The sequence below is a fragment of the Pteropus alecto genome, unplaced genomic scaffold (genome assembly GCF_000325575.1).
Source record: "Pteropus alecto unplaced genomic scaffold, ASM32557v1 scaffold185, whole genome shotgun sequence".
NCBI lineage: Eukaryota > Metazoa > Chordata > Mammalia > Chiroptera > Pteropodidae > Pteropus > Pteropus alecto.
Genome location: NW_006438088.1, coordinates 3,746,431 through 3,757,673, shown reverse-complemented (window position 1 = coordinate 3,757,673; position 11,243 = coordinate 3,746,431). Strand labels below are relative to the sequence as shown.

The 11,243-nt window shown below is 33.3% G+C and overlaps 1 protein-coding gene across 10 annotated transcripts in view; it reads left to right on the top strand.

The window, feature by feature from the left end:
• UTRN (utrophin) overlaps window positions 1-11,243 on the top strand; it is a 446,938-nt gene that overhangs the window by 385,160 nt on the left and 50,535 nt on the right. For all 10 annotated transcript variants that reach the window (XM_025049288.1, XM_015592099.1, XM_015592098.1 and 7 more), the window contains 2 exons: window positions 3,312-3,513; window positions 9,429-9,514. In XM_025049288.1, the coding sequence (XP_024905056.1) occupies window positions 3,312-3,513; window positions 9,429-9,514 (288 nt within the window). The remainder of the gene's footprint in view (window positions 1-3,311; window positions 3,514-9,428; window positions 9,515-11,243) is intronic.

Sequence of the window (11,243 nt, the reverse complement as noted above, 5' to 3'; positions counted from 1 at the left end):
TGGTCAAACAGCTGGAGAACAGAAGAGTCACAGAAGCCCAAGGTCAGGTGCTATACAGTATGTGTTTTTGCAGAACAGGAGAATGAGGATCTATTTCCATTTGATCCCCTGTGCCTTACTTGTGGGATTAAAGAAAAAGTTGGTTAGAAAATGATTCTGCTGTTTGTTTAATTTGCCACATGACTGAGCTGTCATTTGTCTTCCTCTGAAAAGAGCTGATCATAATGTTCTGTGATTTAAATGTAGTCGTTTCTTTAAAGGTACCTAAATGTGACACACTTCAGGAAGATGTATGCCTTGCTTAGGCATTAAGTGTCAGAGTAAATCACTAAAAATTGAAGACACGATAGTCTGTGGGATGCGGCAGATTACTGTCATAGCTACAACGTGTATTACAAAGGAGACTTTTCTGGAAGAAATGCAAGGACAGCCTCATCTGGGAAACGATCTTTTTGGCATGTGGTCTATTGTCACTTTAAGCCATGTTGGGGGATAAAATAGCAGTGCCGTGTTGCTGGCGTAATTAGTGCTGGGATTCAGAAACTTAGAGCATTCTAGCAGTATTTGGATACGTTTCTTTGTATCTGTGTGGAATTAGTAATTCTGTAACTGCTGTCATTTAGTAAGCCCTTCCCTTTATCAGGCACTACAGAGAGTGAATTTGAATTTTGCTCCTGATCTCTGGAAGTTTATCATTGAAAACAGTGTATAATACCAAGAAAAAGTGACAATAAAAATTTCAGTTCATTCTCACTTTTTTTAATACCATCTGCAACTCATGTGACATTATATAATTATTTTATGGATAAGCTGAAATTTTACCAATGATATATTTGAGATCTGAAAGAAATGGATGGACTTATCCATACTTGTATTTTTATATTTGTCTTTTTTTAAAAAAAGTGAGTTGTTTTAGGAATAATTTTAATCTGTATAATTTTAAAGTAGTTCTTTTCCTTTATAGGTAACTTGAAATAAATTATCCTATGGTCTTTAAACAGCTAGAGTAGATACATTTCACAAATATCTTTTAAAATTAAAAATTATTGGTTATTCAATAGCTAATAACAGGTAAATACAAAAGAAGTTATTTGTTAATTTTATTTAACTGTCAAAAAATGTCACTATATATTTTGAGGGAATAGTTTTGCATCTGGCAAAGAGGAATTATATTAGTTATATTTTTAAAAATATAGTTCCCCTGAGCTTATTATTGAAATGTTAAAAGTTAAATATGGAGATAGGGGAAGAATTTTACAAAGCAATAATTTTCATGAGTGGACCTTAAATTCTATAATTTTCTAAATCCATATGTTTATAATTAGAGGAGTCATCTTTACACTTAATAAACGTATGGATACGTGGTAGTTTGGTCATCTCTGTTTTCCTGTTTTCAATTAGCTAATGAATGACTCAACATTGATTAAAAAGAAAGATTATATAAGATTTTTTTCTTTTTTGTCTGAAATTGTATTTCTGGCCTTTGAGGGCCATCCCTGGGGCAATGTGTGCCTGTCCCTGTGAGCTCTGCGTGGCTGCCTCAGGGTAACCACAGGCCACCTGTATGTACCTTAGGCACCACCCAGCCACACTGCCGTCCATCATTCCTTTGAGCTCCCTGGACCTCTTGGAATTCTTGTCTTTTCTCAAGCAGTTCTACCCTCCTGGAGTCCTTTCCTTGTTTTACATGGATCTCTTGTACCCTCTCTGTTTTTTAAGGCCCATTTCAAATCCCACCTTCCCAGGGAGTCTTTTCCTATTGTCCTTCGATTCCCCTAGTAGTAATAGATTCCCCTAGTAGTAATAGCTCTCGTAGAAATGGATATATTCTTCCTTGGGGCACTTTAACTCCTTCCTTTTAGTAAAGTTATCAGTATGCTTATCTTCCTTCTCAGACCGGTCATCTTTGAGAGCAAGAGGCTCTGCCTTATCCTTTTTTGCTCACCCGCTATGCTCTAGCACCGGCCATGCCCACTATGGGTGTTAGAATAAGGATGGGGGCAAATACCCGAAGACCCATGCACAAGGGTCCTTTACTGTGAACCTCCACTAATCCTAGCTGCAAGTAACCTGTATGCCAAAGCATCATGGGAAGCAAACCAAGTTAGGGCCCTGTAGATCAGACTTGCTTCAGTAGGCAGAGGAGAACTACTATTTTTCTACAGAGTCTGTTTATTTACTTAATTTTTTATCAAGGTAATATAATATTATTATATAAGTTTCAGGTATACAACATTATCATTTGATACTGTATACACTATAGCATGCTCACCACCAAAAGTCTATTTTTCATCCGTCACCAGGTATTTGAACCCCTTTACCCATTGCGCCCTAACTCCACCCCCCTTCCCCTCAGGTAACCACCGATCTGTTGTCTTTATCTTTGACTTTGTTTTCGTTTGTTCATTTGTTTCTTTTTTATTTTATATTCCACATGTGAGTGAAATCATACAATTTTTATCCTTATTTCACTTAGCATAAAATCTCAAGATGCATCCATGCCACAAATGGCAATATTTCATCTTTTGTATGGCTGAGTAGTATCACATTTTTGGTGTGTGTGTACCAGGTCTTTTTTATTCATTCATCTGTCAATTGTCACATAAGTTGTTTCCATATCTTGGCTATTGTGATTAATGTTATAATGAATACAGGGGTGCATATATCTTTTTGATTGGTGGTGTTTTTATATTCTTTGGATAAGTACCTAGAGGCGGAACTTATGGTAGTTCTGTTCTTAAGGAATAGAATATTTTAAAGAATCTTCATAGTTTTTTGCATAATGCAAAGCCCATTTTATTTAAACTTAACATCTTCCGTGAACTTTGTACCTCACAATGTACATGTTGGGAAATTGTTCAAGAATGATTAGTTCAGCAGTTATATAAAGGATGAATTGGGATGCTGGTAAGCAGGCTGGTCTCGGGAATTAAGAAAAGTAAGCAAGGTAATATTTGGGACTTTCTACTATTTGGAGTAGATTTAAAATTTATGCCTGCCTATATTTAAAAGTAGAAGGAGCTCAGAGAAAAAAAGGAAAGTAGGAGAAATTGATATTCCAAAGAGTGTAAAATGGGATCAGATTAAAAACTAACAGAGCTCAGATTCAAAAGCATGGCAATTTGGATACAAGAAGTGGTTAGAAATGTAAGAATGGAAATGCTATTCATCACTTTAAAAACTGAAATTAGCTAAAATGGATAGATTCTTATATTGAAGTATAAGCCAAATACTTAAGAGTAGAATGTTTTTGTTTCAACGTTGTTATATAATGTAATGACTGTACATATTCCTTTTTCTCACCCAATTAGTGGATCTCTTAGAGTTGAATACAACAAATGAAGTTTTCAAACAACATAAGCTGAACCAAAATGATCAGCTGCTCAGTGTTCCAGATGTCATCAACTGTCTGACAACAACCTATGACGGCCTTGAACAAATGCATAAGGATCTGGTCAACGTCCCGCTCTGTGTGGACATGTGTCTCAATTGGTTGCTCAATGTATATGACACGTAAGTTTTAATTTTTAACCCATTAAAATATAATCATTGAACAAAATATATTAATGTTACAAAATATGTAAATTTTTAAGTGAATTTTTAAAAAGTAATTTCAAAGTACTTTTCCCAGTGGAAATATTTATATCAATTGTCAAAAATAGATGACTTTCCAAAAATTGAGAAATTAACCAATAATAGAACAAAAAAGAATGCCCATGTGTTATTTTAAGATTTTGCTTCAATTATAATAACTGTCAAATTTGTAGGGTTTTTTTTCTTTTTTCTTTTCTATGTCACCATGCTAGGGGAAACCTAATATAAATAAGTTTGATAGTTTGATTTTCTTCTCCTTTCAGAATTTCTTATAGTATTTCTTTTTCGAAAAGGGATTATTTTATATTTATTGTTATAAATTAAAATAATTTATTGGCTCATAATAATCCACTCTGCGATTTTTCTGTGACAACTTAAAAGCAATTTGAGTGGCAAATGAAGGCATTTAATGGGACTTTTGTTGTTAGCTTTATTTATTGTGATGGTAGTTATGTATGTATATAGTGTTTTAAATAATTTATGCTATAGGGCACTGATACCTATAATTTACTGAGGTACTCACTGTTACATAAAGAGCACTCAACTTCCAGCATAACTCATTTGCCATTAATTTGGCTTTTTTAAATGTGACAGTGCCTTCGTGAAATAATTCTAGAAAGACCTGCTGTGGGCTGACATTTCTGAAACATTAGGAATTATTCATTCTTCTGGTAGGAGGTTAAATATGCGAGGATGGAATAAGAAAATTAGAACTGTTGTTTTTTTCTCTCAGACCCTTAGTTTCCATTAATTAGCTGTTGAAAATTTGTGGTTATCCGCCTTTTATTTGATTTAGAGAAAAAGATAGATGACAGTTCATAAGTGCACATATTTAACAGCTGATTCTGTATAAAGTCAATGATGATGACAGTAGCTTTAGAGATGATTTAATTAACTCGTTTTCTTTTTTGATGCTCACAAATATCAATTTTTTTTTCATAGCCAAATAATAGCTGTTGTGTGCTTGTGAGGGTTTTTTTATTATTAAATTTATTGGGGTGACACTGGTTAATAAAATTATGTAGGTTTCAAGTGTACAATTCAATAATATATCATCTGTATATTTCACTGTGCTCACCGCTCAAAGTCAGCTCTCCTTCCACCACCATGTGCTTGATGTCCTGACCCTTATCTGCCTCCTCTCTTCCCCCCTTTTGGTTCTTAAGAAATTCACTGAAGAATGGATAATATGAATCTCAATTACCATAACGTAGGTAGGATTTACTGTATCCTTATCTGACATAGTTTAATATATTTCATTTTAATGCAAATTTACCATACTATAAAATATTACTGTTAGCAATTATGCACTGTTAAGTTGATATTCAGTTTTTTAATTCTCTGAGAGGTTTATAGAAAAAGAATTTACTATTTATCTATAGTAAATTCACCAAAATAACTGGTCAATTAGGTGTTTTATACTTAATTTGATACCCCAGGAAGAATGCTAAATTCATAGAATACTTAGGAACTTCGTGAAGCCCTAGGAGTACAGTAGAGGTGCGCCTCTTCAGCTGTATTTAAAGAAAGAACTGGAGAAGACCTCAAATCACCCCCTCAGCGTTGTCTTTGGCTAAATTTGTTTGCTCCAGCCGCTGTAACAAAGTACCACAGACTGAATGGCTTAAACAACGAATTTATTTTCTTGCAGTTCTGGAGACTAGAACTCCAAGATCAAGATGTCAGCAGCGTGGTTGCTTCTAAGGCCCCTTTCCTTGTCTTATAGGTGGCTGTCTTCTCCTTGTGTCTTCACACGGTCTTCTGTATGTGTCCTGTGTCCTGATCTACTGTTCTTATAAGACCACCAGTCAAATTGGATTAGGGTCTTCCTTAATGACCTCATTTTAACTTAATTAATTACCTCTTTAAAGATTCTTTCTGCAGGTACACTTGCATTCTGTTGGGAATTAGGACTTCAGCATATGAACTTTAGAGAGATAGAATTCAGCCTATGACACATACATATGCTGTTGTCCCCAGACAGCCCAAAGGGAATAGTGCCAGTTAGTTGGGAAGGAAGCAGTATGTGAAATGTTGTGATTCATATTCTAGAGAGTTAAATGTTGGTATAGTTCTCTCTTCCACCATCAAATGTGAACACATGGGAAATTCTTCCCTAAGGTACTGTTATTTAGAAAAGCAATACCTTGCAGTTTTCCATTTTAAAGGGAAAAAAGCTTTCTGGGTGTATCTCCTTTCCATGCTAAAGAAATATAGCAAAGACCATGCTGGGTCAGAATGATATCTATTCCATGTAGTTTTCTAACGTAGAGAGGAATATCGTGAATTAACCATTGGACAAAACACAGTCATATGACAGTAGTGTCAGATGGCCGGAGTTAATTGGCCACATTCCTCTAATGTCTTATTCTTTTATCTAAACAAGAGTTTTTAACTCTTTTCAAGCCATTAGTTCCCTTTGAGAATCTTCTGGAAACTATGATCTACTCCTTCCAACGCACCAGAACATACTTGACCCCTAAGAAGTCTCTGTACTTTGGATGTGGTACCAGGATCTGGCCCTTCCATTCATTCAGCTGACATTCATTCATTAACCATATATTTCTGACTTTCTTACTTTGTGTAGTATAATGTAGTCCGAACTGGCATTTTCAGCTCTTAAAAGTATATTCAACCAGCTCTTGACTGAGTGATGCAAACACAGCGGGTCATAGAATTCTAGAAGTAGACTTTGAGAGCTTCTCTTTTGCCCTCTTCATTTTACTGTTTGAGAAACTGGTCCAATGAGACAAAACAATTTATCCTTGGCCACCTATTGCATATTAATGATAGATATGGCACTAATATTCAATTTTTTGATAATGCTTTATTACTCTTACCATATCGCCATATCTAAGAAAAAGAGAACTTCACAAATTATTTTAAGTTTACTATTTCTTGCAAGTTTTAACCTATATCCCACTTCTCATATTCTAAATTTTGTTTTAAAAAAATCTATTTTCTTCTGTTGTGACAACAAGAATCTATGCATTGGTTCTGGTTGCTCTGTGATTTGGTAGCCACTTAACTTTTGATATCTCAATTTCTCATCTGAAAAATTGAGATAAAATATCTGGTTTACCACACATAGATGATTATGAAGGGCAAATGAATTAAAATGTAGAAAGGTCTTTTATAAACTATAAAGAGAATATTGATTCCATACATGAGTTTGCAGCCTCACTTAGTCTTTATCTACCTAGGTTAAGAATTCTTAATTTCACGATCTTCCTTCTAGATTTAATGGAAATCAAAATTATTTAACACAATAGTCTAGAGTACTTAGTTTAAATACTTTTGTCCCTACCAAAAATATTACTCTCACTTGCTGCAGTGTTGTCATTTTTTTCCTCTTTTCCAAGATGGGTATTATTTTATAAGGTGCATACCTTTTTAGTTAAACTAATTTCAGGAGTTAATTATGAAAACTAACAGGGAACCAGGTACTTGAATATTGGGTTAAGTCACTCACTAATAAATTTCATTAGCTCCCTGTTGTCTCTCAAATTCAGATAATCTTATTTAACATCAAAGCCCTACATCATCTGTCCTCATGTAACCTGGATAACTTTATTAACCATTTAGCCTTGATGCAAGTCCTTGCTACACATGAATGAGCCTTGTCATAACCTTCCCTCTATTCTCTTACCCAAGCTGTCCCTGTGGTACTCTACTTTCTCCTAGTTGGAAAAGGCGAGCTATATCATGCCTTCAGTGTCCAACTTTTTTTTATCAAATGTTGCAAGACTAATGACTACTGAGACTGATTACCAATCATTAGTTAATCAGCCACAGTTATCTTGTACTTGGTTATTTTCATACATAAAGATCGGTCTCGTAATTTCTTATGATTCTCTAGTTATTTTCTTGTCTCCCTTCTTCCACTGGTGTGTGAGCTTATCATGGGTAGGATTCCCATTTTGTACTTTTCTCTTGGTCCGTATGGTACATAGAACTATGCTGGGATCACAGTAACCCTTCTGTTGATGGTGTGATGAATAGATGATTGACATTTTTAGTAGTCTTCCTGATGATGTTCTTTTCTTGTGTTGACACCACAGACTGGAGATCATCCTCTAATGGATATCATTTTGATCTTTTTTTTTCCCTTAAGGGATTGCTTTGTCCTTAGCCATATTCATGTACTAGTCCATTCATACAGCCTTTTGTTATCTTCTACTGTCTTCAAGTCTACTGTCTGATTGTGTCCAAAGAATACAGTTTCCTGATTTTTGGAGGGAAGAAAACAGGCATTGTCTATTTTCATGTAATAATTAGGAAAATATGAAGTAGAAACATAATTTCTAGCATGGCTTAGTCTAAGGTTATTTTGAAACTAATGTTTCTATAATTAATTATGAGAAACTGGAATAAATATATTAACTTAGAAATTCTGCTTATAACGGCTATATTTATTTTTAAATTTAAGTATCACTTATTTCATAGGTCACGTACATAGTAGTAAGGGTTCAAGAAATTTGTTGGATATGATTTACTATAAATGTAGACTAGGCTACTGAGGCTATTGAGGGACTGTTTTGAAAATATATTTTACCAATACCTAAGCATGTTTTTTTTTAAATTTGTTTTATACTTTATATGTCATGATATGTATACCTAAACTTAAGTGAGAATTTTGATTTGAGAATGGAAGATATCAATTAAGATTAATAGTAAAAATATCAATAAGGAAAGATTTAAATACGGTTTGACTATAAGACTACCTAAAATTCAGATTACATGATACAGATATTTACCTGCTTTTAAATAGCATGAATTACTCAATTTTATGCATTTACATAATTATGTAAACATTTATAGGTTTTAAGCATACTGTACTTATAAATTGAAAAAAAAAATTAACAATAAAAACCTAAACTGAAAGCTGATCCTGAATCTGAAATAATAAAGATAGCAATAAAGACTTATTTCTTGACTGTGTGTTATTCTAGTTTCTGCATTTACCTTTCCCCATCCCCAGAATCTATTATAGTGATTCACAGTTGATAGACAGTTCTGTAATTTTTTGATAAATGATGGAGTAAAGACAACTTTCTGCTTTTAAAGATAAAATAAAATTTTCTTCTAATCAACTTATAAATGAAATTGAAATGGTCTCTCATTGGCATAATGCGAAGCTGTTTCCTAATGTCGATTAATTTTGTATTGAATTATAGTTTGATACTTCCCCAATAGTGATTTCACATGTCTGGTTAAGATCATTGACTATTAAAATTGCAGTAGTAACATTAAAACTGCATTGACAGAGACCAAAATCAATAAAGACAATACATTTTGAAGTATTCAGCAAGTTAATTAATTTTTATATAATTAACTTTTATAATATATAGTTAATTTTTCAGTCAATTTTCTTACATTTGTTTTTAGATATATCACTAGTTCTTTCTTGGTGTATTAACTCACATTAACTCTTGCTATATTAGCTGCATATTATATAAACTCTAGCTGTCTATTTTGAATTTTGCATTTATAATTATTAAATAGATTTTGATTCATAGTATTTATAGACATAAAATCTTTTCAGCATTATAATTAAAGTTTTCATTTTGTTAGTTTGTTATTTCTAGTTCATATGTTGTATTTAAAGTGACTTGAGGCTGTATATTCTTCCAGACTGGGTCAAGCATACTATTAAAATGTCATAGAATTACAATATGGGTTTAGCATTAATTATTAAACGTGAGTAGAAAAGTTATATCTTTTAGATACAATTATTTTTTAATGGTCTACCCTCAATAAAATATTCAGAAACAATTAACATAATGTATACAGTTTTAAATTCATGTAACACATTGAGATTCTTATAATTTCAGGGGTCGGACTGGAAAAATAAGAGTGCAAAGTCTGAAGATTGGATTGATGTCTCTCTCCAAAGGTCTCTTAGAAGAAAAATACAGATGTATGTAAGACCTTTCCTGTACCAATAGTGTTTTTAGTAATGATAATGATAACATTCATTGGAGACTTACTGTATATGATTTGCGATTTGCTAGTAATAATAGTTCCCATTTTTTTAACCCTTACTATACATGTCCAGGCTAGACAAAGGATGTCAGTACAAAGAGATGCGAATTTATGGGAAATGAAAAGCTGATTATAGGATCAAGAGGTGAGCTGCCATGATAGAGTGATAATCAACCACAAATTATATTTTATTTAATACTTGGATTAATCACCCCATAATGAGTAGGCATTGTGATTTACATTTTCAAGCTAAAAAAATCAATGCTGAGATAGATTAAGGATCTAGTCAAAGGCTGCAGTGACAATAAGTCGTGGGGCTAGAATTAGGTAATAGATTTTTCTGATTCTAATGCCCAAGCTTTTTCTATTTTTGTGCACTCCTAATGCATTAAAAAAATATATAAAATTAAGGTGGACTAGAATCTTTATATTATATTTTATACTAGAACCTATGTACTTTCCAGTACTTAAGAAAAATAAAGATGGACTAGAACTTCTGTAGACATAGACAAATATATAGTGTAAAAAGGTTAAAAAATGGTAAAAGCCTATTTTATTTTATTAGGTTCGTTTTCATTCACCAAATAAGTGGTGTCCCTTTATCTGTTAATTAACAAAAAAGCATCTTAAGCCTTCAAACCTGAGCTCTACCACTTAGTGGCTGAGTGACTTTGGACAGGTTACGAGATCCCACTGAACACTACAGCTAAGAGGTAACATTACTTCCATTTCATGCTTCGGGAAGCTGAAATTTAGTGAATTTTCCTCAACTAAAGAATGAAACTAATCATTCTTGCTTTGAAAGCAATTACAGATAATGTGTGAAAAGTACCTAGAAATAGCAGTTGTTGAATAAACAGTAGCAATTGCTGCTATGTCTCCAAACTCTTAACTGCTGTAAAATATCTTTTGGTTTAATTTTGTCCATAAAATGTGTTACTTAGTCCTGCCATACATATTCCCAGATGATTCTTTACAGATATATCCATGCATTTGTGGGAGAGGGATAGGGATACTTCATGAATGGAGAGATACCCAAAACAAGAGGATATTTGATCACAGGTCCTGTAAACTTAGTCAAGTATTGCATCTTATGTGAACATATATACCTTAAAAAACAAAACAAACAAACAAAAAAAACGCTTATTTTCTGGGATGGCTGTGAGGTGATTTGATTTTCAGTTTCGGGTCTAGATCCTGGAAGCTTGTTTTCTTACACAGTTTGACAAGAATATCAGTGAAAAGAGATGTAGATATGTATGAAAGGAAAAGCCGATTGTAGAACCAGGAGATGAGGTGCCATGATGGACTCATAACCTGGTAAACAGTGCAGAAAAATGCTTTGCACAAGACTTTCGTTGGGTGGCACTTTTATTTATCCAGAATTTAAATCATCTTCAGCATCATAATTGTCAAAAGATACCATCTTCAAAGCGGAAAATGTTATTTCTTTAATGAGTGAGAAAGGAAAATGTGAATGAAAACATCAGTGTACTAAAATTAGAAGGGAACTTTTTTATCATGTGTGATTTGGGGTTTTCATGGAGTTCTCCTGAAAAAATGTAGGGTTCCTTGAAAGGAATAATTGCGTCAGAGTGCTCAGGTTACTCTGAAATGGATGTAAATTCAATCTCAAAGTTTATCATGAATCATATATGCAAGAA